General features: G+C 53.2%; 1 protein-coding gene across 21 annotated transcripts in view; it reads left to right on the top strand.

Annotated features, from left to right (window-relative positions):
- macf1a (microtubule actin crosslinking factor 1a) overlaps nucleotides 1-27,537 on the top strand; it is a 143,740-nt gene that overhangs the window by 60,379 nt on the left and 55,824 nt on the right. For 20 of the 21 annotated variants that reach the window (XM_072705724.1, XM_072705725.1, XM_072705728.1 and 17 more), the window contains 39 exons: nucleotides 398-504; nucleotides 598-717; nucleotides 932-1,027; nucleotides 1,222-1,349; nucleotides 1,647-1,740; nucleotides 1,904-2,058; nucleotides 2,345-2,642; nucleotides 2,742-2,870; nucleotides 2,955-3,032; nucleotides 3,441-3,602; nucleotides 4,236-4,340; nucleotides 4,481-4,576; nucleotides 4,685-4,810; nucleotides 6,111-6,266; nucleotides 8,726-8,880; nucleotides 9,016-9,142; nucleotides 9,281-9,464; nucleotides 9,659-9,825; nucleotides 10,148-10,326; nucleotides 10,786-10,924; nucleotides 11,046-11,239; nucleotides 11,373-11,532; nucleotides 12,748-12,831; nucleotides 12,926-13,033; nucleotides 13,155-13,253; nucleotides 13,367-13,516; nucleotides 13,688-13,779; nucleotides 13,898-14,033; nucleotides 16,038-22,388; nucleotides 22,674-22,826; nucleotides 23,081-23,296; nucleotides 23,584-23,733; nucleotides 24,067-24,354; nucleotides 25,208-25,357; nucleotides 25,460-25,693; nucleotides 25,789-25,959; nucleotides 26,105-26,446; nucleotides 26,785-26,976; nucleotides 27,257-27,433. In XM_072705724.1, coding sequence (XP_072561825.1) covers nucleotides 398-504; nucleotides 598-717; nucleotides 932-1,027; nucleotides 1,222-1,349; nucleotides 1,647-1,740; nucleotides 1,904-2,058; nucleotides 2,345-2,642; nucleotides 2,742-2,870; nucleotides 2,955-3,032; nucleotides 3,441-3,602; nucleotides 4,236-4,340; nucleotides 4,481-4,576; nucleotides 4,685-4,810; nucleotides 6,111-6,266; nucleotides 8,726-8,880; nucleotides 9,016-9,142; nucleotides 9,281-9,464; nucleotides 9,659-9,825; nucleotides 10,148-10,326; nucleotides 10,786-10,924; nucleotides 11,046-11,239; nucleotides 11,373-11,532; nucleotides 12,748-12,831; nucleotides 12,926-13,033; nucleotides 13,155-13,253; nucleotides 13,367-13,516; nucleotides 13,688-13,779; nucleotides 13,898-14,033; nucleotides 16,038-22,388; nucleotides 22,674-22,826; nucleotides 23,081-23,296; nucleotides 23,584-23,733; nucleotides 24,067-24,354; nucleotides 25,208-25,357; nucleotides 25,460-25,693; nucleotides 25,789-25,959; nucleotides 26,105-26,446; nucleotides 26,785-26,976; nucleotides 27,257-27,433 — 12,248 coding nt within the window. The remainder of the gene's footprint in view (nucleotides 1-397; nucleotides 505-597; nucleotides 718-931; nucleotides 1,028-1,221; nucleotides 1,350-1,646; nucleotides 1,741-1,903; nucleotides 2,059-2,344; nucleotides 2,643-2,741; nucleotides 2,871-2,954; nucleotides 3,033-3,440; nucleotides 3,603-4,235; nucleotides 4,341-4,480; nucleotides 4,577-4,684; nucleotides 4,811-6,110; nucleotides 6,267-8,725; nucleotides 8,881-9,015; nucleotides 9,143-9,280; nucleotides 9,465-9,658; nucleotides 9,826-10,147; nucleotides 10,327-10,785; nucleotides 10,925-11,045; nucleotides 11,240-11,372; nucleotides 11,533-12,747; nucleotides 12,832-12,925; nucleotides 13,034-13,154; nucleotides 13,254-13,366; nucleotides 13,517-13,687; nucleotides 13,780-13,897; nucleotides 14,034-16,037; nucleotides 22,389-22,673; nucleotides 22,827-23,080; nucleotides 23,297-23,583; nucleotides 23,734-24,066; nucleotides 24,355-25,207; nucleotides 25,358-25,459; nucleotides 25,694-25,788; nucleotides 25,960-26,104; nucleotides 26,447-26,784; nucleotides 26,977-27,256; nucleotides 27,434-27,537) is intronic. The other variant, XM_072705722.1, reaches the window with a different exon arrangement.

The following is a 27,537-nucleotide window of genomic DNA, read 5'->3' as shown; positions in this document are numbered from 1 at the left end:
GTCTGTCTCTGTCTGTCAATCTCTCTCTCGTCTGTCTGCCTCCGTCTGTCTGTCTCTCTCTTGTCTGTCTGCCTCCGTCTGTCTGTCTCTCTCTTGTCTGTCTGTCTGTCTCTCTGTCTGTCTGTCTGTCTCTCTCTCTTGTCTGTCAATCTCTCTCTTGTCTGTCTGCCTCTCTGTCTGTCTGCGTCTGTCAATCTCTCTCTTGTCTGTCTGCCTCTCTGTCTGTCAATCTCTCTCTTGTCTGTCTGCCTCCGTCTGTCTGTCTCTCTCTTGTCTGTCTGTCTATCCATCTGTTCTATCCATCTGTCTATCCGTCTGTCTGTCTCTCTGTCTGTCCTTCTGCGCAAAAATCCTCTTTGCTGTATGCTGACTGGCCGCTCTTTTTTTTTCCATCTAGACGTGGATGTGCCTTCACCAGACGAGAAGTCTGTTATCACCTATGTCTCTTCCATTTATGATGCCTTCCCCAAAATCCCAGAAGGAGGGGAGGGCATTGCGCCTCACGTACGTTCAAAGACAAAGATGATGATGATGATGCTGATGGTGATATTGTCATGTGTTGGACATCCTACCAGTGAGCTGCTCTGCCCTCTGCAGGAGGTGGACCAGCGCTGGCCCGAGTACCAATCGCGCTTCACCTCGCTGCTCCAGTGGAGCCGGCAGCACACGGCCCTGATGGCCGACAAGAACTTCCCCCAGAATCCCGTGGAGCTGAAGGTGAGGAGTGATGTTTTAGGGCGTGCATTAGATGTTCGTCTGAATGATAGTTCGATCATGTTGCTCTTTGTTCTGGCTGTCAGCTGCCTTTGAACTCTGCCTGCTCAGAAACTAATAGACAAAGGAAGGAACATCTATAATGTTAATCTGCTTAAGCAGCTTAGGAAGAAGATGGCTGGTAGGTAGTAGTAGTAATTTATCTGTTTTTCCTCAGGCTCTTTACAACGAATACGTCCACTTCAAAGAGACGGAGATCCCAGCTAAGGAGGCAGAGAAAAGCCGGATCGAGCACCTGTACAAACTGCTGGAGGTGGGGGGGGGCAAGGAGGAACTGGGTCACTGCCAGAGTGGCTCCCTGCGTGCCAGGGGCTGGTGGGAATGGGAGGGGATAGAGGAACGGATAAAAGCGAAGTTTACAGGAATGCTTTTGTTTCTGCTGTTCCTGTTTGTGATTGTTGATGGAGGGTTAGCCTGCTAACGTGTGTGTGTGTGTGTGCATCCTAGGTGTGGATGGAGTTTGGCCGCCTCAAGCTGCCCCAGGGGCTGCACCCCAATGACCTGGAGGAGGACTGGGGCAAACTGATCATGGAGATGCTGGAGAGGGAGAAGGCTCTGCGACCGGCCGTGGAGAGGTGGGGGCTGCAGGGACAGGCTCTGTTTGGGCTGTGGGGAGACTAGGACTGGCTATGTTTGGACTGTGGGGAGACTGGGACAGGCTCTGTTTGGGCTGTGGGGAGACTGGGACAGGCTCTGTTTGGGCTGTGGGGAGACTAGAGTGAGATGTAATCAGTGTAGGTGTGTAGTCAGTGTGAGTCAGTGAATTACTGTACTGTACTGTGCAGATGAGTCTGAATGCTTCAGTCATTTAAGGACATGCTAAGGGTGTGTGAGAGCCAGAGCGACCATAATAAAGATTGTGTCTGTTTCAGGTTGGACTCCCTGCTGCAGATAGCCAATAAAGTCCAGAACATGGCTCTGGAATGTGAGGAGAAGCTCACCCTCGCGAAGAACACGCTACAGGCTGTAAGCTCACCTACCTTTGTGCATCTCTGTCCTTCGCTGTTTCTGCTGTAGAGTATAGGCTAGCGTATCTGTAAGCGTGTACATCCGAGTGGACAGGCATGTTTCCACTGGTGTGGAGCTCTGTGGGCCGGGCCAGTGAGCGTGACTCGCCCTGTTCCTCTAGGATATGGCCCAGCTGGAGGACGGGCAGCCGGTCCGCTGTGAGCAGGACCTGGGGGTCTACCTACAGGACTGCGAAGGCCTGCTCAGGCAGCTGCAGGTGGACCTGCAGATCCTGAGGGACGAAAAATACTACCAGGTGGAGCAGTTGGCCTTCAGGTGAGGCAGGGGGAATGAGTGAGTGAGTGAGTGGGTGAGTGGGTGAGCAAGCAAGGGAAGGAGTGAGTGAGTGAGCAAGGGAAGGAGTGAGTGAGTGAGTGAGCAAGGGAAGGAGTGAGTGAGTGAGTGAGCAAGGGAAGGAGTGAGTGAGCGAGCAAGGGAAGGAGTGAGTGAGCAAGGGAAGGAGTGAGTGAGTGAGCAAGGGAAGGAGTGAGCAAGGGAAGGAGTGAGTGAGCGAGCAAGGGAAAGAGTGAGCAAGTGAGCAACCCTGCTTTGTTCTGCACAGGGTATCGCGTCTCCAAGAGGAACTGGTCGCCCTCAGGCTTCAGTGCTCCAGCGTCTACAGGAAAGGTCACTTCACCAGGAGCAGCGTAGGCGGAGAGCTGGGTGGCCAGTTGACACCGGGCCGCGGCGGCCTCTCCTTGCCCTTGGGGGCCCAGACACTGCTGGGGGCGGTAGGGGCGGTGGCGGCCCTCCTGCGCAGGCCCTTGTCCCGCGCCGAGATAGTAGCTGTGTCCTCCTCAGAAGATGAAGGCAGCCTGAGGTTCCTCTATGAGCTTCTGGGCTGGGTGGAGGAGACCCAGGTGAAGGAGGGGGCATGGAGGGCGTCTGACACCTAGGGGCTGCTTCCATAAGAGGGACCTCCATCCCTGACCCCCTCGTGACCTCTGTCACTCCCCCAGGACCTGCTGGAGCGGGCTGAGTGGGGCACTGACCTGCCCTCCGTGGAGCAACGGCTGCAGGAGCATCGAGCCATGCACGGTGCCGTAGAGGACCTGCTGCAGAGTCTGCAGGAGGCGCGGCGCTGCGAGGTGAGGAGGAGCGCGGCTCCTGTGTGCTACATGACACACACGCTCCCTCTGAGCAGCCTGACGCCCGGCTCTTCCTTCTTCCAGGCCACCATTTCCCCCACCTTCCGCAGCAGCTACACCGAGACACTGGCCAAGTTGGAGCACCAGTACTGCAAACTGCTGGTACGTGGTCATGTGACTGTCATTGCGCATGTCTGTTCATGCGATTTTATATGTAAGGTCATGTGACTGTCATTTTGCATGTCTGATCATGTGATGGTATGTGAGGTCATGTGACTATCATTGTGTGTATCAGTGTTGATTGTATATGTGAGGTCGTGTGACTCATTGTGTATATCTGATCATGTGATTGTATATGTGTGGTCATGTGATTCTGGGGGAGGCTCCCTGTCCTCCCAGTAACTCCGTCATCACATGACTCAGCCTGGTAATGCTGGTGGAGATCAGCACATCAGTGCTTCCTGTTGTGTAGTGTTTCCCCATCATCATGCCGCCCGGGTCAAGTGACCAGGCCGGCTGCACTTTTCTTTGCTTCCGATGCTGAGCAAACGCACGTGCCTGTCACCATAGGAACACTCGTCGTGGCAACTGCGTTGCCTGGAGAGCCTGCGTGCGTTCATGTCACGCTGCACAGAAGAACTGATCTGGCTCAACGAGCGGGAGGAGGAGGAGCTGGCCTTCGATTGGAGCGACGGCAACACCAACGTGGCAGCCAAGAAGCAGCTCTACGCGGTGAGCGTGCCGGTCCGGGTGCGAGGGACTGAGCTGCCAGCCACAGCAGGGTCCGGGGTACCGATGCTGCTTCACTCCTATTCGGGGGGATTTCAGGAAGGAGCCTCTCAGGAATGAGGGTGAAATGGGGGAACAAAGTTTATCATTTAAGGCCAAATTTAGCAGACTGCGAAAGCCTTGAAGCTGGCTATAATCCTGACAAAGGCGGTCAGCCAAAGATAAATATGCAGTGTGTTTATAAATATAATAGCAGCTGAAGCGGCGCTGTGGACGTGTGCACTCAGAAAGTCTCCAAATAGCCCGTAAGAGCCGATGACTGCTCCTTTCCCCCGTCCGCACCCCATAAGGTACCTGGGGGGTGCGGCGGTGCGAGCCTCGGATTCGGGGGGGCCCTTACGCTCTGCGGTGGCATCATCCCCAGCAATCTCAGATATTACCATCGGCGTGACCGGTGAGCAGCTTTGCACTGAACGGCCGTAACGCGCCCCATCCCATCCCGGCGCGACGTGACGTGACGACAGACAGGTGGCAGAGTCGTATCCCGTAGCCGCACCCTCACACCCAGACGTGGGGGCGGAGCCACGTTGTCTTTTTGATGTGACTGAAATTCTTGTTTTCCGCCGGTTTCCGCAGGACATGAGGTCAGAGCTGGAGGAGAAACAGGACGTGATGCGTATCCTGCAGGAAACGGCCGATCGCCTCTGTCAGGAGAACCACCCGGCCAAGCAGACGGTGGAGGTGAGGCCCCCTGCTGGCTGTAGCGGGTTGATGGTTGGGGTGTTGGGGGGGGGGGATTTGCTGCCTGAACTGTAATGTATTTGTGTTCATTGTCCTGTTCTGCTTACCCTGCCTGCCCGCCCGCCTATGTGCCCGCTCAGGCTTACAGCGCCGCCCTGCTGACCCAGTGGGAGTGGGTCAGGCAGTTGTGCCTGTGTGTGGAGCAGCACCTGAAAGACAACGGCACCTATTTCCAGGTGGGTCCCCATCTGCTTGAGGGTGCTGAGCTGCCCTCAGCTCCATTGGCCGGTTCCAGGGTTTGACTGACAGCCCGCTCTCGCTTTCTCTCTCTCTCGGCTCTGTAGTTTATGAGCGACGCGAAGGAGTGTGAGAGTTACTTGCGGCAGCTGCAGGACAGCATCAAGAGGCAGTATACCTGCGACAAGAGCAGCCGCCTGGGCAAGCTGGAGGACCTGCTGCAGGACTCCATGGTGATGCATCCCCCTCCCTGCCTCGCCCCCGCCCCCTTCTTTCTCCGTCTCTGTGGCACACACACACACACACACACACACACACACACACCCTGTCATGATGCAGCACCTCTCTCTGCTTTTGACCAAAACCCATTTCAGGGGAGATTCTAGGATTTTGTAATGTTGGGGGGGGCATAAGTGGGACCAACCTTATCATTATCCCGTAACATGTTTTTAAATGGTGATTGACAGGGGAGGTGACATGCCAGGGCCCAATCAGCTTTCAGCTAAGACCAATGCCTCTGTGGCCCTGCCCATCTATACAGCCATGACCCATTTTTCTTTGTGTGGTTTTCTTTCTCACTCCTCACCAATCACTGGCTGCATCAGAGGTGGTTCTCTTTAGCCAGCTGGCGCCGGCTGTGTTGCTAAGACGTCACTCTGGCAGATAGTGTTCAGGTCAGGCAGAGGCGTATCAGTGACTCGGGGAGGAGCACGTGGCGTGTCCACGCCCCCTTTGGCGGCCGCCGTGGTCACCTGACATGCGGCAGATGGCATGCTGGGAGTGGGTGGCACGGAGCAGGCCAGAAACAGCAGGCATTCCTGCCCAGGGCATATGGAAGAGCCGGTCAGCGGCGTCACAGGAAGAGTGCAGGTCCGCACATTACAGGCAGATAGGAAGGTGATAGTGAGTAAATACAGGGCGGGGTCCCTTTATAGGTATAAACTTGATTTAATCTGTCAGACATTTTGATGATGTGCTGGTGTTCTGTATGTGTGAGCGTGTAGCTCCCTGTGTGAGGCGTGGCTGTGTGTGTTACCCTGAGAGAGTGCCTGATGGTGTGGGTCACTGCTACCAGCAGTACCAGCACGGTCCTGGCCGGGGTCAGAGGTCACGCAGAGTACTGGCCGGTCCCACAGCAGTCTTAGTATTTTCTATAGGATCTACATGTTAAATATCTGCTTCTTCGCTGGCTTGCTTTCTTGGCATTTGGCATGTTTTTGTTCATTTCCTACTATTCTCTGTTTTCTTTTTCTTTACTGTACCACCTGAAAATGCCAAACTTTAAACCCAGAACTCAGATTGGGCCTAGATAGATTTGTGAGTGAGCTGCTGCACCCTGAGCTGTGGGGAGAGCCATAGTGGGGATTATGGGCTGGTAGCAGATTTCTAATCCAGGGACTGGCGCGATGCATCAGTGAGTGCTGTGACATTTATGTCACCCCAGTAGGACAGAAGGAAGTCTGTGATTCGTGGATGGGAGTAATGTCCGCCTCTCTGTCTGCTCATCTGATTTGTCCTTTTTTTGATTGACAGGAAGAGAAGGAGCAGCTGATTGAGTATCGCAGCACTGTGGCCAGCTTGGTAGGCCGGGCGAAAACGGTGGTGCAGTTGCGGCCACGGGGTGGCGACAGCACCCTGCCCACCACAGCCACGCCCATCCGCGCCATCTGCGACTACCGGCAGATTGAGGTATGCCATGCCCGTCACCACCAAGCCTCATGCACCTCCCACTGCCTCATGACCCCACCCACCATCTCATAGCCCTGCCCCCCAGAACCAACCTTGAATGTTGGCAGTCTCACCCCAGCACATCATGCACTGCTAAGCGTCACACATGGGCCATCGAACCCTCCACCCCTCTAATGTACGTTCTTATAAGTCCGAAAGCATAAAACAGAAGTAGGCAGTGTGTCATTTTCTTGAAGGATGCAGCGGCCTGTTCTCTGCTTTGTAGTGTGTGAATTTATCACATTGACACACTGCTTTGGTGAATCATTTCATTTGTGAGTTCCTGTGAGCCGGCAGGCAAATCAAGGTTAATGAAAGCCTTGCATCCAGGTGGCGGGAAACTGTGCAGTTAAGCCCCCCGTTAAGCAGGTTTTTGACTCCTGAATTATACGTTTGTAACACCTGCCTTGCATCAGCAGTTCAGCCCATAGCTGATTCCATGACACCAGGAGTCTCAGGCAAATGTCTCCCAGAATCCCCCTGGGCTGCTGGCCCGGGTGTGAGGCTCTGTCTATTTTAAGTGAAGTAACGATTTTTCCTTTTCTTTTGCTGAGAAGATGTTTTTATGTGAAGCATTGTAGGCTCTGGCTTTACTCTCTGCCTTTTCATGCAGCGGAGGATCTCCCTTTAGACACATTGAATTTCCTATTGATCTGGACCTACATTGGCCTGTCTGTCTTCCTGATTCATTGGATTCTCCTTTCTACATTAGGCTTGTGGTTTCTCCATACTCCCTGTACCTTTTCTCAAGGCTACGACCGACGTGGCCATCTTGGGTTTTATAGCTATTACCTGCCGATGAGATCTCAGTTCAGTTCTGGGTTCTTTATTGAAAGCAGTGAGTGCCGCTGAGATGAAGGAACCCTAAACTGTATTATTATTTTTTTTTTAAATAACTTGAGACAATATTGTGGTCGAGACCACACAACCTACTGGTTGAGACACCAGTAGTGCTGCCTTTGGTTTTTCCACACAGGGTGTTCAGAGCTGAGCATCATTCTGCCGGTCACCCCTCACACCCAAACACTGTCACTCCCATCACCCTCCCCCACCCCTTTCACCCCCCCGATGCCCACCCTCTGTGGCTGTGGGCCTTCTCATGCTGTGTCACCCTATTAAAATGAATCTGTTTAACTAAGCGAGCTCTCTAACAATGCCCAAAAGTAATCTCTCTCTCCCTCCCCTCCTTCCCTAATCTTCCCCTTCTTTTTCCCCTGCTTTCTCCTTCTTCTCTTCCTCCTCCTCCTCCTTCTCCTTCTTGTCTGTCTACATGCGGGTTGGCAAGGCCGATGCTCAGGTATCGAGCTCTCGACTGCTCTCACCTCTGCATTTCTTAACCTTGAAGAACTCAGGCTAACAGTCAGGGAGGGACTGCACACTCTCGGGTAGCAGCTAGGGGGCCCCGCTATCACGCCTGATTCAGTGTAGCTGTTGAATGGTTGAATTCCTCCACCACATGGCAGAAATGAGGCTGGTGGGCCGGACAGCGTCTAACAGCATAGGCAGCCTGCTCCTTATGAGCCACAATCCCACATGGTTTGCAGTTAATTGGTGTTTTAATTAGTACTGTATTTGTGGTTTGTGGGGTCCGTTGGTTTCCTGGTTATGGAATTGCTTCCAGTTCCAATATATTACAACATTATCCAAAGCGAGCAGTATGTCTCGTGATCTGGAGTCACTACCTTTCAGCCCTAACATGTTCTATATAGATGTTCTTAAAAAATTGGATATTTAATGGTTAATTAGCAGTGGATCTAAGCTGTAACTCGTGCTGTTGGTGGTAGAGGAGTGCCTGAGGTTCTGAGACTCGGTCCGATTAGACGGCAGCCGGATTGATAGCCAAGGGTGGCCTTGCTTACGTGGCGTGTTTGTCTGGCTTGGCTCTGTCTGAGAGGGAGGTAAGGACACAGTAATTCTGCCCCACACGCTGCTGCACATTTACTGCACCGTGCCCAAGGCCCCCCCTCCCCCCCCCTTGGCAGCTGTGCTGAGCTTCATTCCTGTTGATTTGTTCGTATCCTTCCTGTGTAATGCCGGGATTCCACCTGACTTAAATATAATCGCTTGTCCAAATGAGGATGGTGACAGTGGGCCCCTTTTTGCAGCTGCAGGTTTGTGTTGGCGGTTCCTGGCCTAGCTGCCCCTGCCCCCACGTGACAGCCTGTGACGTTAGGCGCTAGAAAGCCCCCCTCACTCCCCCCCCCAGCGAGGGCCAGGCCAGGGCACCCCAGCAGCAGTCTGCTGCCAGCTCATTTCCCTTTGTCTTAATGCTGATCCACACTGTTGCTTTATTTCTCCTGTCCCTCTCATGCCTTTTCCTATCTGGCCTGCTCTCTCTCACTGCTCTCTCTGTCTCCTCGTCTCACCCTCTCTCCCTGTCTCTCTCCGCTACCCCGCTTCCCCATTCCCCCGTTTCCCAGATCACCATCTCCAAGGGAGAGGAATGCGTGCTGGAGGATAACTCCCAGCGCACCAAGTGGAAGGTCATCAGCCCCAATGGCAACGAGGCCATGGTGCCCTCCGTCTGCTTCAGCGTCCCGCCGCCGAACAAAGAGGCCATCGAGATAGCCAGCAGGTGGGCCACACGCGTGTGCACCCCCAAACCACACCCGCACCTCTCGCTCATTCACATGGTCGTCATAGCGACTCGCGCACGCGTGCAGTGCCCTGAAGCTGCGCGCGCTCTGACCATCACGTGCTGCGCATGCAGGACCGAGCAGCTCTACCAGAATGTGATGGCCCTCTGGCACCAGCTGCATGTCAACATGAAGGCGGTGGTGTCCTGGCACTACCTGCAGAAGGACATCAGGGCCATCTCTTCATGGAACTTGGACACGGTGAGAGCTGGTGCCGTTGCCCAGCGCCTCTCGCCGCCTCTCCCTGCCTGTTCATCTCTCTACCTCCGTCCCTGGCATAGTGTGTCTGATACGTGCGCCCTCCCAGTCACGGCTGACCCGCCCAGTCCTCTTGCACAGGTGCGCTCCCAGTCAGCAGATGACAGGCGGCAGGCTCTCGACCACCTGGAGTCTCACCTGTCCGACTTCCTGGCGGACAGCCGGGAGAGCCCCCTGTTCACCCCCGCGGAGCGCTGGGACCTGGAGAAGGAGGCGGAGAACAGCCGCGCCCACTGCCAGGCTCTGCTGATCTCCATGGAGACCGGTATCCCATCATCCTCTTGTTGTCTCCTCTCTCTTTTTGTCTAATTTATCTAATTTATCTAATTTTGTGCTACCTGAAGTACGTCAAAGCCGGCGAGGCCCAAAAGGCCTTCATCACATTATTGAGTAATCCTGTTACTCTAATGCTTTCTGCTTCTGTTTCTTATTTTAATAAATGGTCATTTTCCCCGACAGTGGAGAAGGACGAGTCCGTGTCTCGCGCCTACCTGTTAGAGCTGGACAACATCAAGCGGCACCTGGAGGGGGCGGAGCAGCGGCTGAAGAAGGGCATACAGGCCCCGCCCCCCGGCAGCGCCAGCAGTGACGCGGCTGACAATGCCATTCACATTGCGGAGGCAGAGGTTAGTGTGTGGGGGGGTGGGCTCTGGGAGCCGGCTCCCATTTCACCCTGGCTGGGGGGGATCCCTCTGCTTAAGCTGCGTTTGCGGCGAGTAGCGAGATTAGTGCCAGTGTTTCTCAGCGTCCTTATTTAGCAGCAAACTGGGAACCTGCTATGGGTGCGACTGGTGGCTCCTTTCTGCCGACATGCGGAGCGCAGCCACCATGTAAAATAAGGGGCATAGGAGTGACTTTGGTGAGGAAAATGCAGCATCGTTGTACGGCTGCAGATCTGCGATACTCGGCCCTGCGGTCTTAACGCCCCTCCCTCCCCCCCCGTGACAGCGGCTGCAGCAGGACCTGGGCGGCCTCCGCTCGGACCTGGGCGACGTGTCCCGCCGATGCCTCGGGTTCTTCCAGGAGAAGCCGAGCTCCTCCAGCGTGCCGGCGCTGCGCACCCAGTTGGGCCTCACTGTGGAGCAGATGGACCGGGTGCATGCGCTCTCCTCCGTCTACCTGCACAAGTGAGGGGTGGCCAGGGAGCCCACACAGCCTCACATGCACGATCAATCACACGCAGACACAGTCACACACACACACACACACACACACACACACAGATGCTCAGTCACACACAGACATAAACTCAGTCACATACACACAGAAACATACACAGTCACACGCACACAAACACCTACACACACTCACACCCACAGTCTCACTCACACATTCGCTCAGTCACACGCACACACACACTGTCACACGCACACAGACACACTCACACACGTGCAGACAACTATGCACACACAGGCACGCACAAACAGACATACAGACAGACAGTCACACAGTGACATACACACGCACACAATCTCATCACACACAGTCGCATCCCGGTTAGTGTTGTGTGTGTTGGTAATACCTTGGCCCCGCATGTTGGGTCCGCGCCCATCCTCACCTCTCCTCACGTGGCCTTCATCCCTCAGGCTGAAGACGGTGGACGTGCTCATGCGGAGCTCGCAGGCCGCCGAGAGCCTGGTGAAGAAGTATGAGAGCCGGCTGAGTGAGGAGGACATGGTCCCGGCTGACATCAGCGCCATCCAGGCCCTACGGGACCAGCTGGCGGTGAGAGAGCAGCCGACCCTCACATATTATATGTTAGCCGGCAGAGACCCCAGAGTGCTGATGCACGGACTGACTGATGCTCAGTCACATGCTTGACTCCTCCGCCCCCCTCCCCCCTCAGCGGTGGCAGTCTGAACTGGGCCAGCACGAGGCGGTCTTCCAGGCCCTCGCCGACGAGGTCCGCCGAGCCCAGGAAGCTGCGGCCCAGTTCCGGCAGCTGCATCCGGAACACAGCCCCGAGCTGGAGAGGTACCAGGAAAGGGCGGCCCAGCTGGCTGACAGGTGGACTGGTGTACGCAGACAGATCGAGACCCGGTGAGTATTCAACGGAATGGACCCTAGGGGGGCGCTAGTGAGGTGGAACATGACACAAAAACATTCATCGGTTCTGGTATCAGATACCTGGCTACAGCTTACAGTTTATCTTCCATGTGTGCTTGCGTTTCAGGCAAGTGGACCTGGAGATGCTCGGTTCTGTTCTGCAGCAGTACCGGCAGGGTCACTCGGCGCTGATCCACTGGATCGAGGAGACTACAGAGAGGCAGGAGAACACGCAGGCCGGACAGACGGACAGCAGGGTGCTCTCAGAGCAGCTGGCCCAGCAAACGGTGCGTGACGGGAGGGAGGCAGGAGCAGAAAAGGGCGGGTAGAGGAGGAACCTGAGTCAGGAGGACATGCAAATGCAGGAGAAGGAAGGAGAAATGGAGATAAGGAGGTTTAACACTAGAACCGCTAGCGTATTCTTGAGCTCCTCTAAGCCAACCGGCAGTGACATACTTCACCATATCACACCTTTTCTCTTGCTAATGACCCATCAAGGAAACAATGGGATCGTCAGAAAGCCTCACAGCCGCCCAAAAAACCAGTAAAACCCATAATACACCCGTGTTTATGCCATGTGGTTTTGTGCTCATTGATTTCAGTATTGGTTTCAATAGATTAATTTTGTGAAGTTAATCTTAATCCCACACTGGTAATAAAATAAAGCCCTTGCTTTAACATAAATAGCAAAATTACAGTTGCGTATGGGTGGTCTTAATATTTTGAAAAGATATTAAAAGGGACTCAGCTATTCATTTTATGTTTGTCAGAGTAACAATGAAAAAGGAATGACAAGCCGCTTCACGCAAAAACTGTATTTTACAGTTAATTTTATATAAATTGTACATTTAAAAAAAAAAAAAGTTTCATCTGGGTTGATGTCTAAAAATAACATTACACAGTTGTTTTAAAGCAGTAACATGGTATCACCGATAAACTATGTCGATTTATCACCTTATAAAATACATACTGTTTGAAAACTTTTCAGCTTTACGATTTCAGGACAGAGCAGCCAGTCTATTAGGAACATTATGGCTTTTTGGTTGATTCTGTTAGATTCACTGCTGTTAACATGAGTGCAACCAAAAGGGTTGCAGGCGCCGAAGTACGTCTCATTTGGCAGTAAAAGGAGTTCCACGTTCTTTGGCATGGGAAATGGCGGTTCTAGTGTGAAGGTACTGGGTGGTCGAGTTGCAGTTCAGCTGGGTTTATGGTCTAGGACAGTGTCTTCCAACCCAGTCCGCAGAGACCCACAGAAAGTCCATGTTTTTGCTCCCTCCCAGCTCCCTGCCAGACAGTCCATGTTATTGCTCTGGGAGCTGGGAGGGAGCAAAAATGTAGATTGTCTACAGGTCCCCAAAGACCGCATTGGGAAACATTGATGCAGCATCTAGGGTAGCTGATAACGCTTTCTATGGCTGTAAGGAAAAGGAGGTCAGTGGAGGCTTTGTGACCGAGGAGTTTGGCTTTGCGAGGTGTTCATTTCTCACCTGACCTTGCAGGCCCTTGTTGCTGAAATTGAACAGAACCAGGTGAAGCTGGATGAGTGTCAGACGCACTCCAAGCAGTACAGCACCGCAGTGAAGGTAGGGCCGCTGGCCCGGGCATCCAAGCTGCGGGCGGTGCCCGTCTTTATGCGACGCCGCATGCCTCGTGCCTAATGTCTCTTCATGCTGGTAGGACTATGAGCTGCAGCTGATGACCTACAGAGCCTTTGTGGAATCCAACCAGAAGTCGCCGGTGAAGAGGAGGAGGATGCATTCTTCATCAGACGCCATCACACAGGAGGTATGACAGTGTTGAGGTGGGGTTGGGTCAGAGGGACAGCGTGCACAAAGCAGAGCTCACTCTGCTCGTGTTGGGACAGTGTGCATGTGCTCACACTCTGTCGTGTCTCTCTCTGCCCCAGTTCATGGACCTACGCACGCGGTACACGGCCCTGGTGACGCTGACCACGCAGCACGTGAAGTACATCAGCGATGCGTTGCGGAGGCTGGAAGAGGAGGAGGTCAGTCTGGCCCTCCACACCGGGCACCTCCTCCCTGTCCCCGTCTCTGCGTCTGTCTCCTTTTTGTCTCTCTCTTTTCTTTATATCAGCATATTCTTCACCTTTCTGTGTAGAAAGAGGTAGAGGAAGAGAAACAGGCCAGGGTGGGCCAGGTGGCTGACCTGCTCTGCTGGACGAAGGGCCTTCAGGAGCGCTCAGGGGCCATCGGGGGCCCGAAGGCCGGAGAGCCTGGATCTGCAGTGTCGTCACTGGCCGCTCAGCAGGTGTGTCTGGCCGGGGAGGGGTGGAGGTACAGGGGATGGAGGAGCCGGGGGTGGAGGCGCGGATGTGGAGCTGTGAGGGTTAGAGGTGGAAGCAGCAGAACAGCCCATTCTGTGTCTGCTTCACGTACTTTGCTGACTGCTGTGTCCTTCCTGTCAAACCGCCCCCTGCAGGCCATTAGTGAGCAGCTCGCTGCCAGGAAGGAGGAGGTGGCAGAAGCCATCAGGAGCACAGAGGTCTTCCTACTCTCCAGGCAGGCCAGCAAGTGAGTCCCGGGACGCCAGATAGACACAGACACACATACATGGTCAAAGGAGAGGTTCCCCCCAACCCACCGGCAATGACATTGCACCCATGACTGTGCGTCCCTGCCCCACCCCCAGGCTGTCAGAGGAGGAGCGTGCCCATGTGATGGCCCAGCTGGATGAGCTGAAGGACACCTACAACCAGTTATGCCAGAGTGCCGCCACTCAGCAGCAGCAGCTGCAGCAACATCTGGCCAAAGAGGAAGAGCACAAGGTAGAGAAACAGGGGGAGAGATGGGGAGGTGGCAGGAGGCAGGGGAGTGGTTCATAAGGAGCCTAAACTAGGTTGGACGCTCCCCTGTGGTTTACTGAGCAACTGAAGAAGTAGGGTGCTTTTTTTTCTTTTAAAAAAACGCGCTGCTGTCCATGTCTGTCCTCCTGAGTCGAAGCTGTGTCACTGCACGCCTGCAGGCCAGGTGTGTCGCCCCCCCCCCAGTGTTTGCGCGTGTCTGTGCGCGTGTCTGTAGCGCTGCATGCCGTGTGCCACACGTCTGACCCCATCTGACACTCTCACCATCCAACAAACAAAGAAGCACATGTGCGACAAGAGCACGATTTTTAACTGACTCTCTTAATAGCATGGAGTGCGCCCCCCAGTGGCTGCCAACAGCACGCGCGTCGCCATCTCACCCCTTCTCACCGCCATTTTCATCATCATCATGATCATCCATGTTTGAATAACTGTTGTCCACTGGCACCCCGTGTGGTAGATCAACGTTACCAGTGTTGTCTGATTTCAGTGATGTGAATTTCACAGTCACTGGAACCTGCAGTGCAGTGCACAGTGCAACAGTGTTTCCCAATCTGGTCCTCGTGGACCCACAGACAGTCCACATTTTTGTGAGGGAGCAAAAACGTGGACCCCAAGGACCAGCTTGGGAAAGACTGATGTAGAAAATGGGAATGGGGGGGGGTTTAAACCTGTTGGGACAGCTTTACCCCCCATGTCTCCATTTTCCAGGTGTTCCATACTCATCCATTTGTAGTTTATTTTGACCCTCCCCCAGTCACAGACACACAGTCCCCTTCATTGTGTGAAACATTCCCAAGGTATCGCCAAACGGGGGAAGCTTGTATGTGTGTACATGTAGGTGTAGGGGCCTCTGTGATCCTATGTGCGCCTGCGAGGTCCGAGCACATGCACGCACAAAGCCGTGAATCCGAGCAGATCTGGGTCAAAGAAATCGGGTCAGAACTGGTACGGGTAGCCTGAGCACTGGAGGCCAGCTGTGCAAATCCTCACCTCACGGTTTGAGCATGGTGTGTCCAGGTCACCGTTGTGCTGCGAGTATGCGTGTGTGAGTGTGCGTGTCCATGTGTGCGCTCTCGAATGCGGAACAATCTCTCTGTCTTTTAATACAGTAATACTGTGTGGAAATTAACCAGCATTTTGCTTCAAAATCACTAACAGCTGCCAGGAACAAAACGACGACCCCCATCTTCTGAGTCCCAGGGATAGACAGAGACACGCAGGGAGTCAGATTTCCGCAGGCAGAGATGGTTCACCTGTAGCAGACAGGCAAGGTGACCTGTATGTCACCTGTAGATCCCTCAGTCCTGAGTGTGAGCCCTCGAGTCAATAGGCCCGGCAGCCTCGCTCAGCTGGCTCATGGACCGGTCACTGAGTCCTCTGGCCTGGCGGGGCAGTGTAGCGTCAGGGCAGGGTCAGTGAGCCTCAGAAGCTGTGGCATGCTGGATGCTAACCTCGAGCTTGCCGCCTTTCCGTGCCTCGGCCTGTGTGCGTACGCGTCCTGCATCCTCCCGTACGGTAAGTGACGCTTGCATTCTCTCTCACTGTCCTTTCCTTCTTTCTTTGTTGTTTTCCTCCTTCCCCCATTTTGGGGTTCTCAGTGTAGTCTGCTGCGCTGCATGCTTAGCGCTCTGTTATTTTACTGAAGGTAGGTACAGTAGTGTCCATTCAAGCGATGTGGGGAATAAAGGTCTAACAGCATCTCCCTAATCTCAAATAAAAGAGTTCCCATTTTGGACTCCTAATAAATTTAATACGATATAACACAAGCCTTATGTCTTATGAGTAATCTTTGAAATGTAAATAATAAGTAGCTGATTCTTTAGATTCTGCACTTTCAGTTTTGTTTTCTCCTCTTTCTGTTTCTTATAGTAACAGATCCGTAGCTTGCCCGATGACACGGTATTCAGAAATGTTCTAGTGTTGCCAACTGTGCCTTTATGGTAAGCTCTTCGTCTCTCTCTGCAGAGCCTAGTCGCCATAGCTGGAGTGATTGACCTGGCCACAGTGGAAACCTTCCCAGTGTTTGAGGCAGCGCAGCGTGGCCTCATAGACCAGGATACCTGCCGCACCCTGCTGGAAGCCCAGCTTGTGATGGGTGGCCTAATCATGCCCGACTCCCAAGAAAGCCTCTCTCTACAGGAGGGATTGACTGAAGGCCTGATTAACAGCACTACTGTCCAATCGTTGTCAGAATTGGAGGCGGTCCTGCACCTCGTGGACAAATCGGAGCTAAGAAAAGGCCCGATAGTCCCAGTTGCTGCTGCAATGGAGGAAGGGCTCATCCGTGAGGAAGTGGGACTGCGGATTCTGGAGCTCCAGCTGAGTTTCGGTGGAGTGAAGGAGTCATCCAAGGGGGAACAGCTGGGCCTGGAGGCAGCAGCAGACAGAGGCCTACTCCCGGCCCACATCCATGGCAAGCTGCTGGAGCGTTCACAGCGACGGGAACTGATCGACCCCAACACGGCGGAGAAGCTCAGCCTTTCTGAGCTTAACCAGCGCTGTGTCACGGACCCGGAGACTGGGCTGCACCTACTGCCTGTTAACCAGCAGCCAGGGGGCACCGTGTGCCTGCGTTCTGGCAGGAGGGTGGGGATCTTCCGTGCGGTGCAGGAAGGCCTGATCGATCGTCAGGTGACCATACGGCTGTTGGAGGCCCAGCTGTTTGCGGGAGGAATCACAGACCCACGCTCCGGACACCGCCTGACGGTCAACGAAGCCGTCCGACACGGTTTGATGGATCAGGATCTTGCATGTGCGATACTGACCCGACAGCTACGAGCAGGTGGACTGTTAGATCCAGTTACCGGGGAGCGCCTTGGCATTGACGAGGCTGTTGAGAGAAACCTACTTGCCCCCCGGATGGCCTTGCTGGTACTGGAGTCCCTCTGGGCTTTCGTGGGCCTTTTGTGGCCTGAATCCGGTGAGCTCTTGCCTTTATCCGAGGCTTTACAGCAAGGCATGATCCCAGGAGCGTTATCTAGGTCCATCCTGAGCAAGCGGCATGCTATCAGAGCTCTCTACCTTCCTGAAACTAGCCGTGTGGTGCCCCTTGATCAGGCGAACGAGGCTCTGACACCTAGCGTGGTTGAGATCTTGCAAGAGACTCAGATCCCTGATCTGCTTCCCAGTATAACAAATTCTGGATCTCCTACTCTCAACCGCCTGAGCTGGGGTTCTACCTCCTCATCTCCATCCTCCTGTTCACCCCCTGCATCCCCCAAGGACCTCAAGTTTGATCCAACTTTTCTGGAACAGGCAGGTCCAGGAGAACAGGCCCAACATCGCCTGCTCTTCCACCTCATGACCCACAGCTATGTTGACGCTCACTCTGGTGAACGCTTGGTGCTGTTGGAGCCAGAGCTAGCAGAACTTGCCATTGCCACTAGGTTGTCATCAGATGTCGGGGAAAACCAAGAAGCAGAATCAAAAAGCAATTTGGCAGTTGAACTTCAGACTAAAGAGCAACTGGGCGTTAAGCATTCCATGACTGACATGCAAGAACAGATCAGCACAGACATCTTGGGTATTGAGGAGGAATGTACTGTCAAAAAACACATTACCCTTAAAGCTGAGGAATATGACAGATTGGTTTCCCTGGAAAAGCAGCTCTCTGTGGATGAGGTGAAAGATCCTGGCCTAGCAGCACAGACTGAGACGTACAGTATAGAACTGTCAAACACTCAGGACCAAGTTAACTCTGGTGATGTAGCTTCAAAGCTAAACAAAATAAAAAAGGATAAAACAATGAGTGTGAATGAAGTAGAAATGATGATGATGAGGAGTGTTCAGAAAGAAGAAGAAGATACGAGTATAAGAACAGTCAAGTTTGAAGGGGGGATATCTCCTTCTACGGAATGCAGGTCCTTTACACCAGTGGACTTGGAGACAAAGGAGCAGGTAAAGTCCCATTCAGACTGGACCAGACTTACCTTGGTAGATAAAGATGTGATCAGGTGCAATATGGCCTCTCTCATAGAAGATTTCCAGGGTGATATCCCAGACATGAAAAAAGATCTGGAACTACATTCTGATGCCATAACGACAGTGAGCAGTCTTTCTGCTAGTGAATTCGACCTCCCAACAGTGGTCGTATCTCAGCCCTCTGACAGGACAGAATGTGTGCAAACAAACGTGAGGATGAATCAAGATGTTCCAGTAGAGGCAAGACAGAGTGACGACCTTGACAGATTGGTGGAGGATGATGAGATACAGGGACATGAAGAGTGTATCACACACACCAAGACAGAGATTGCTCCTCTTGAGAAAGGGGACTCAGACAGTGCCATGAGACCAGAAATGCTAGAAGTGGACCCTTGGGCTGCCCATAAAGACACCTATCAGGAAATCCAAACTGCAGATCTCCAGGAGGAGAAATGCCTGGACGAAGTTGACGTGTTAAAGACCGCTCTTCTAGCCCTGGACACCAAAACAGTGGGAGTCAGAGAGTCACAAAGAGAAACTGTGATAGAGCAGGGCAGCCAGGTCCAGCCAGGTCCCCAGAAAGCTGTAGAGGACAGTGATGGCAGAGACCAGGACTTGGGAGATACTGACAGTCACATGCTAGAGGAAAGCTTTGGAAAACCAGACAAGGTGGATGCAGAACTAGAGAGGCTAGTGAGGGAGCTGCAGGAAGGTGGCCTGAGGACTGAGGGTGGGGAGCGGCTGCTTCTGGACGAAGCCGTTGCCCGGGGCGTGCTCCCAGGGCACACAGCGGTCAGGCTGATGGAGCGGGCTGGGCTCTTTGGGGGATTCCTGGATGCAAGAGCCTGTGAGGTCCTAAGCGTGGATGACGTGGTACAAGAGGGCCTGCTGGACGAGAGCCTGATGCTGAGTGTGCTCAACTCAGAGAAGACGCTGGCCGGCGTGGCAGATGTGGACCGTGGTCAGCTGTGCTCGCTGCGGGACGCTGCCCGGGCCGGGTTGCTCGATCCTCATACTGCAGCCCGGCTCTTGGAGGCTCAGGTGGTGTCAGGGGGTGTGGTGGACTTGCGACGGGGTAAGAAGGTGTCTGTCACCCTGGCCTCAAACCTGGGACTGATTGAGGAGGGTCAGAGGGAAGGACTGACTACCCTGGAGAAATCCTGTAGGGGAAAGAGTTCAGACCCTAAGGTAGCCCTCACTAAGGTCTCACTGCAGCTGCAGATGGATGGGATAGTAGATCCCAAAACCCGACAGCCTGTGGGCATGGAACAAGCCTTGAAGAAGGAACATCTGACACAGGAAGTGGCGCGACAGGTTGTTCTCCAGCAGGTAGCTGAAGGTGGTATTGTGCACCACGGCTCTGGGGTTCGGCTGTCGGTGGCTGATGCCTTGCAGAGAGACCTGGTGGACAAGAGTATCGCTGAGGAGCTGAAGCAGTTTGAGAGGGAATGTCACAGGTTTCCTAGCCTGGATCCCAAGGTAGCTCTTCTGCAGGCTTCCACTGGGACTGTGCCCGATCCTGCCTCTGGGAGCAAACTGACACTGACTGAGGCCATGTCTCGAGGATTTCTGGATGATGTCACGGCAGAAGCGGCGATGGCTTCACCCACGGTAACCCAAGGCATGCTTGATCCCCAAAGCGCTCGTGTCGTGCCCTACTTGGAGCTTGTCAATCAAGGAAAAATTGACATTGAGACAGGCAGGCGCTTTCTTGAGGTGCGGCCCTTCAGTGGTGTCCGGGACGTGCGTACAAACAAAATTCTGACACTACATGAAGCAATGGAAGAGCGACTGGTTGACCCAGTGCCGGCACTGAGACTGTTACAGAGCCAGGCAGACTCAGGTGGTATTGTTGATATAAGGACAGGCGTGCGGGTCTCCCTTGCAGAAGCTGTTAGTAGGGGCTTAGTAGGAGAAGAAATGGCTAAGCTGGTTGCAGAGAAGCAGACCAAGATGGGTGGTGAGCTGAACCCAGCCACTGGAGATCAAGTTTTTAGTATGAAGGGGGGCATCGACTCGGGGCTCATCACCAGTGATATAGCTTCAGACATCCAGGACAAAGTGGAAGCTTTAGAGAAGACAGACTATGAAGAGGAAAAGCAAAAGCCATCACTAAGCCCTACTAATGGAATCACTGCTTCTCCATCCACAACGGGGTCACCTGATCATAGCTGCACACTTACAAGGCTGGTTGAGGAAACCCCTGATCAGTATATAGCAAATACCGAAAACAGATATGACCCATTAATGGTCACTAAAACCCAGACAGAGAAGATGACACCAGATACGCATGAGCCCTCAAGACTGCTTGCAACCTATGAACCGGCTGAATGTGAAGGTGAAGGAGAGGACCAAAGTTTAATTGCTTTTGCACACAGAGAGGTGCTAACAGTAGAAAAGTCAGTGGATAACAAGGTAGGAAAACATTCCATGGAAGGTTTGTCTCAGTTTGAAATGAATGTAGAGAAAACAACATTACAAGAGGCACAGTGGGAGACAGAACCTCAGTCCAACTTGACACTTGAAAATGAATTACCTTCCAGTTCTGCTAGTGCTCATCTGGAACAGGAGGGATCTAGAAATAATAGAGACAGTGTAACTTGGCCCCAGTGTGGGTCAGTGACTCTTTTTAGCAGAGATACAACTGAGGGAGAAAAAGCAAATGATCAGATGAATATAATAATGTCGCAGCCTCAGTGGGCCTTGGATCCTTCGGTAGATGAGGAACATTTGGGGAATCAACAGATCCCTGACTCTGAAGGGTCCACACATGCCACACAAGCTCCTCTGCAAGGAAGTAAGCAAAGTGCCATAGTGGACAACAAGGAGGAAGACGGAGAGGTTGGACAGAGGATAGAGGTTTACAGGAACAGGAGTCCTGAAGATGGAGCCATTGCTGATTCAAGTTTTGTAGAGTTTGAGACCATGTCACACACGTTAGATGAATCGGAAAGTGGGAGTAGGAGGGACAGAAGTGAAAAGGAGTGTAGAAGGATGGATGAAGAAGCAACTAAAGCTGAGGACTGTCAGAGAGCTGACGAAAGATCAGTCAAGACATCACTTAGAAAATTGGAAAAGAAGGAGCTTTCAGACAGGAAAGGCATGATGCAACAGCGGACAGAGGAGGAGTCAAGGGAGGAAGGCCTGGCCCAAATCACAGGTCAGACGATTGTAGAACCAGCCAGTGAGCCAACTGTTAGATCACTGGAGCTTTGCAGTGCAGGGCAGAATGAAGTGACTCGTAGGTTTGAAGGAGAAGAGCAGGAAGAGATCAGAGGCCTGAATGTGCAAAAGCATAGTGAATGCCAAACAGCTGGTGATGGTTTTGTTTCCAAGGAAACACTGGGGTACACAGTAAGGACAGATACCAGACTGGAGACAGTGGACCTTCAGACAGGGCAACAGTTGCAGGGAGAATGTCAAGGTGTGATTGAAATGATCCAGAAGGTGGCGCCAGCAGACAATGATAAAGAGGCACTTCTGTTGAAGGCAAGAGAGAGCATTTTGAGGAAGGTATTCCAGCGTGAGGTGAGTGAAAAGCAGGCTGCTGAGGAGCTGAAGGGACTGCACAGGGCACCGTGGAGGGCAGGTGACCCTGCCGGCCTCACGGTGGGCAGCGACAGTGAGAAGTGGCCACAGGAGAACGAATCCGACATCACAAGTCAGTCAGAAGAACAGACTGTGGCCACGGAGGGCCAGATGGAGGGAGGTGCCCAGGATGTTAGTGGAAGCAAAGAGGAGCAACAGTATGCAGAAAGCACCAGCAGCCCAGAGGGCTTGAAGGCCATATCATTAGACATGCTGTCACAGGATTTATCAACCCAAGGGCAGGAGCTGACAGGAAGGGGCAAAGTGAGTGATGCTGAGCAGAACGTGATGCTAACCTCTACAGGAAGTCCAAAGGAAAGCGACCATACTGAGGAGCCGAGACCTGCCATATCTGTGGCAGTGAGTGGAGAAGGGCCTCCAGTGAGTCTGCCGAGGGGGGCCATGCGAGAGAGCCCCCCTGAAGTCGAGCCTGAGGCACACAGTGTTGCCTTGGGGGAGGGTTCCGAAGACGCGCCTGCTGGACGTTCGCTCAGGCCCAGGGCAGATCTGGAAGGTCTGATTCATGTGGGGCAAGAAGTCGTCACAGGTGAACATGACACAGATCATTCACAGACGCTCCATGCAGAAATAAAGCCAGATGACAGCCAAAGCGATTACCACGGGGACAGCCAGAGCGTGGAGGCCTCCCAGCTCATGATATCCTCCGAACTGGACCAACTGGAGGCGACCTTAAAAGCTGACATTGCAGAAAGCCGAGAGAAGGCAGAACTTGACGAGGGCGACTTGGAGCGCGAGGCTGTAACGTCCCCAGAGAGAAACGAGGTGGCCGCTCCTAAAATAAGCAAGGTACGCTTCTTCTGGGCATGGAGCTCGTGTACCATAGACTGTGTCACAGAGCTCCAGTACCTGTATGAGCTTCCCTGGCTGACCTGCATAGAACGTTTGCAGAAAGTAGGCATATAGAGCAAGCAGCACAGATCTGTTAGTGCTGCAACAAAAGTTAAGAATCTTTGTGCTGGAACTGTTTCCAAAAGGGTCTCAGAGTTTAGTATAAAAGAGAAGTTTACTGATGTAATAATTTAAAAACGAATGATAAATCTGTTTTTTAACGAGTGCTTTTGTCTCCCTCAGTCCTCATTGGTTCGTCAGGAGTGTCTGGAGCATGACCAACGAATCGTGGCCCTACTTTCCATGGTGCGACATATAGAGGTTCGCCTAAAACAGCAGCAGCAGTCAGGTGACCACAGCCTCAGCAACCTTGATGCCATCATAAGGCAGACCCAGGTAAGAGCACAAGCTGTGATGATATCACAATGCTTAATGACAGAACAGCAGTGAATTATCCTTGACACTATTGGTATGGATATTTTACAGTCTTGTTAAGACGGCCATTTTGCATAAAAAACATAAAACCAAATAACTTAAATAATGTTCATTTTGAGGTATGCTTTATTGGCATTAATCAGATAGTTCAGGGTGTTTCTATAGCAGTAAATAACGCATAATGTCCCTTTCTGTGAAATATCTGTGTGCACCAGGCATTGGTTGTGGAGCTGTCTGATTTAGAAATGGAGGTAACCCAGGAAGTGGAGGCTTCGAGATGCTTGCTTGAGTCCCGCCCCCCGGAAGTCCCACACCAGCTTTTATTGGCCCTTGAGAAGGATGGGCGGAGCTTGGCCAGAGCATACGCGGCTGCTAGAGAAGAGTCACAGAGCACTCTGCAGTCGCTTCAGGCACAAAGAGATTCACGCCAGGTACAGACAAACAGTCTGTGTTTTAATCCTTAAAATAAATGCAGTTACACTTGTCATTTTTTCTTTTGGTCTTATGCTCGACTGCAACCCAGTCAAGTTATACATGTGTAAATATATAGACCTCAGAACTAATTTACAAAAAGTTGCAGAACTGCGCCAGGTTTAAAGAAACATGCTTGTTTATTTTGAATGTAGATCTGCTAATGCTTTGTGCCTTCCTCTTGCTGCTGAGCCATAGCTGTGAGTGTTCCTGAATCTATAGCTGTACTGCCTCGTTTTTCCCACAGGGGGCAATAAGTGGTCAGCTGCAGGCCCTGACCACCAGGATGGACGCCCTCCAGCGTTGGCTGGAGTCAAACAGGTTAGAGACGTATGAGCAAACTGATGGAGCAGACGGCGCCCCTGCTCAGCTTGCACAGGAACTGCAGCAGTGCAAGGTGGGACTCTGTCGATGTGCGACTTCATTCTAGGCTGTTAATTGGCCACTGGGGACTACGGTTGGATATTTATGGATGAAGTTTACAGACAAATCTGTGACACTACACTGCAATAGGAATCTTAACTGAATTGCTAAATATCCAGCATAACTAAAGCAGTAATCTTGTAAATGTCAGTAATCTTGTAAATGAGCATTTGATAGAGCACATTGACAGTCTTTTGGCTCCAAAAGTGGCCACTCCATAAAGACATTTTTTATTGCAAATGTGAAGCTTCTGATGGTCACTTCTGAGGTACTTCAGGTCCGTGACAGACTGCACCACCTTCAACAGGAGCTCCAGCAGCTGCTCTCTGGCCGCTCTGCAGACATCAGCTCTGTGGCGCTGGACGTCCAGATGTTTGTCTCTGAGCATGCCCGTGACCTGCCACCTGAACAGAGCAGGCACATCCTCGGGCAGCTACAGTGTCTGCAGGGGTCCTTCCACCAAGCTGTGGGTCATGTCCACGCCCGAGCCGACGCCCTGGTCGCCCAGCAGGAACGGGAATCGGAAACTGAAAGAGAACGAGAACGTGCAGAGTGGGAGCAAGAGAGGGAGAGGCAGCAAGCCAGGGAGAGAGAGGTTTGCGGATGCCGTGGGGTCTTGCTGCCTGTACGGCCAAAAGATGGCGCTGTAGAGCACAGTGTGGTTTTTTTGTATCACCTGCAAAACCCGCTGTTTCTGCTGCCATGACGACTGACCCACCGGACAGCACTTGCTGTCCTGGTTACTACCAGCCACTGTGCCCACCGGGCATGCATGTCTGTGTAACACGTGTTTGTATTAACATGTCTGCCTTGCTCTTACAGATTGCCACTGAAGAGATGCGCTTGTGCCACCAGGGAAATAAAAAACAACATTTAAAAACACTGACAGAGATTAAGTTTATAATTGCACAACCTGCATTTCTTTTCATCTTGTTATATGCAAAAGATGAAAAGACATGAATTTTGGGTTAGAATGCAAAAAGCCCTTCGTGATTTTCATGTGTGTTTGACTTCCACGTCGCTTGCTGACTGGTCAGTGATGTCCGTCTGCCTGCCTGTCTCGTATGTGGTAACTCTGGACACATCCTGCTCAAAACCTGGCCGCTCGTTCACATCCGTTACAGCTTTGGGAGATGCTCAGCCATGCTTATGCGCTTTACGAGATGGACTGATTTTCTGGGTCGATGAAAGAGCCAGAGAGAATACAGAGTTGGAGTGTGTTTGGTGTGTGTGGCATTGTCCAATGAGCAGGAGAGGTGGCAGTCAGGTGTGTGCTGACTGTCCAATAAGGTGTAACCATCATAGAATGCTTCACTAAAGGTTTTAAAGGTGAAGGTGGTCTGATGAGGGAATGATGATCATATGGTTGGTTTGTGTGTGTTTCATGTGTGATTTTCACTGAATCTCTGTTTCTCCGCCACTTTCCTTTCTCTCATGGGGATTGACAGGTCGTGCAGCAGCAGAAGGCAGAATGTTCTGAGAAGTTGAAAGGCCTGGCTATGTGGTTGGCCGGGGCCACTGGTGCTCTAGCCAATCAGATGGTTGGGGCGGAGCCTGGCAGCATTGGTGCGCTGGAGAAGAAACAGAAGGAGCTGAAGGTGGGGGTTCTAATAGGGTTATTTTAGCGAGAAATGATGTGCTTGAGTAGCAGAAGCCATTGACTGCTGCCTGTCCCCCCCTCCGCCCGCCGTCCCTTACAGGGAGTGCAGCGTGACCTGCAGGCCCAAGGAGACAGAGTCTCAGAGACTGTGCGTGGAGTGGAGGAGTTTCTGGCAGAGAGGGGTGAGAGCTTGAGTCCAGAGGAGAAGGCCAACTTGCAGCAGATGCTGGGCCAGGTGCGAGAGCAGTACGGCTCGCTGACCCAATCTGCCCAGTCGTCCCTGGTCCAGCTGGACTCTGCCATCAGCACTGCTGTCCAGCAGCACACCCAGAGGGTGAGAAGATTCCCTCATGCTTTCTTGTGGCCACAGTGTGCTGTTCCTCCTCGTTCTTCTGCTATGGTTTCCCTATCTCTCACCCTTCATTGTAGGAGAAGGCAGTTGAGAAACTGCAGGTGACCCATGGGAAGATCAGCGCCCTCCTAGAAGAGCTGTCATCTGCGACCAGCCCTATGCAGACCACAGGGGGCGTAACACAGACTGATGGCCTGTCCTCCATGCAACCAGAGAGCGCCTTACATTGTCACCATGACACGCTCCAGGTTAGTCAAGATTGAAATAAAGATCCACAGAGCTCTACTTAGACAGCCTGACTTCCTGCCAAGCTGGTTATTCCCGAAGCCGTCATTCCTCACCGGTCTTGGGAATTTAATTCGTGACCTGATGCCCACCCGCCTTGTCCCGCAGGCCGAGCTGAGGGGTCTGCAGACGCAGCAGGAGCAGCTGCTGACAGTGTCGCAGTCGGTGCATGCGCTGCTGGAGCAGCCAGACTCCAGCGTGCCTCCGGAGGAGAAGCAGCGCCTGCGCACAGCCCTGGAACGGCTACAGGCGCAGCATCAGGAGCAGCTGCGCAGCTGCCAGGAGCGGCTGCGGCGCGGCGAGGCGCTGGGGGACGAGCTCACCAAGTTCCTGCAGGAGCATGGGCAGCTGGCTAGCTGGCTGGAGACCAGCGAGCGGGACCTGCAGGCCCTTGGGGAGGGCGAGTCCAACCCCCAGGAGCTGGGCCGCCGGCTGGAGGAGCACAAGAAGGTGGCGTCATGCACACGCACACACACCGTGTCAGGCGGCATGGGGTCAGGGTCACCACCAGTCAGCCCCTTAAACCTGAACTCAGAGCTGGGCGAGTGCCAGCCAGTCACAGAATTTTTAAAAGCATAAGACTTTCTGAACTCCCACCAAGCTACACACACACACACACACACACACACACACACACACACACACACGTTTGATATGATGTGGATGCCCTTCTGTGACTGTCTTCCCCCCACGGGGCTCTTACCCTCCCCCGTGTGACTATCATCCCCTCTCCATGTGACTGTCTCTCCCCCCAACACATGACCATCTTCCTCCTGCGTCCCCTGCAGCTGTCCGAGGACGTGATCTGCCACAAGGCGGATCTGCGCTTCGTCTCCATCTCGGGCCAGAAGGTCCTGGACTCCGTGCAGGGAGCCCGGGAAAGGGTGGGGGTGGCAGAGCCGGCGCTGGAGCAGACGCAGCAGCTAGTCAGCGAGCGCATGCAGGACGCCACGCACCGCTACACGGCCCTGCACAGCAAGGTGGGCCACGCTCAGGGCTGGGCAGCAGAGTGTTAAGGGGGCGGGGCAGGTTCAGCCCAAATAGAGGTCAGCAGAATATGTGCTGGAGAAGGGAAGCAAGTGAGAAATGGGCCAAACTGTACTGTTCTGCAGGGCTTCCTCACATTTTACATGTAGATCATTGTGTCTCCTCACATTCCAGGCTATAATTTGGGGCCCTGGTAGCAGAATCCGAATGTGGGATAGTGTTCCCGTGGTTACGGTGTGACTCCTCCCCTCCCTGCCCCCCTCTGCCCCACAGTCTTCCGATCTCGGCATCCGGCTCGCTCGGGTCCTGGACCAGTACCAGCAGTACCAGGATGAGGCGGGCTCCTTGGATTCGTGGCTGACCACGCAGGAGCAGAACCAGGCCGCGGTCGGTCTGAGAGGCGAGCTGACGGACGCGCGGACACTGCAGCACGCCCTGCACGCTGTGCAGGTCAGTCGCAGGTCTACTCTGGTATCGATGGGCTCGCATGGGCTAATCATCATGTGACTTTCTTAAAAAGGGCTTCATTTGCCATTCATCCAAGTACAGGTACA

This window comes from Paramormyrops kingsleyae, chromosome 23, assembly GCF_048594095.1.
Source record: "Paramormyrops kingsleyae isolate MSU_618 chromosome 23, PKINGS_0.4, whole genome shotgun sequence".
Taxonomy (NCBI): Eukaryota; Metazoa; Chordata; class Actinopteri; order Osteoglossiformes; family Mormyridae; genus Paramormyrops; species Paramormyrops kingsleyae.
The sequence above is the reverse complement of the archived record's forward strand: the minus strand, read 5'-3'. Positions and strand labels throughout refer to the sequence as shown.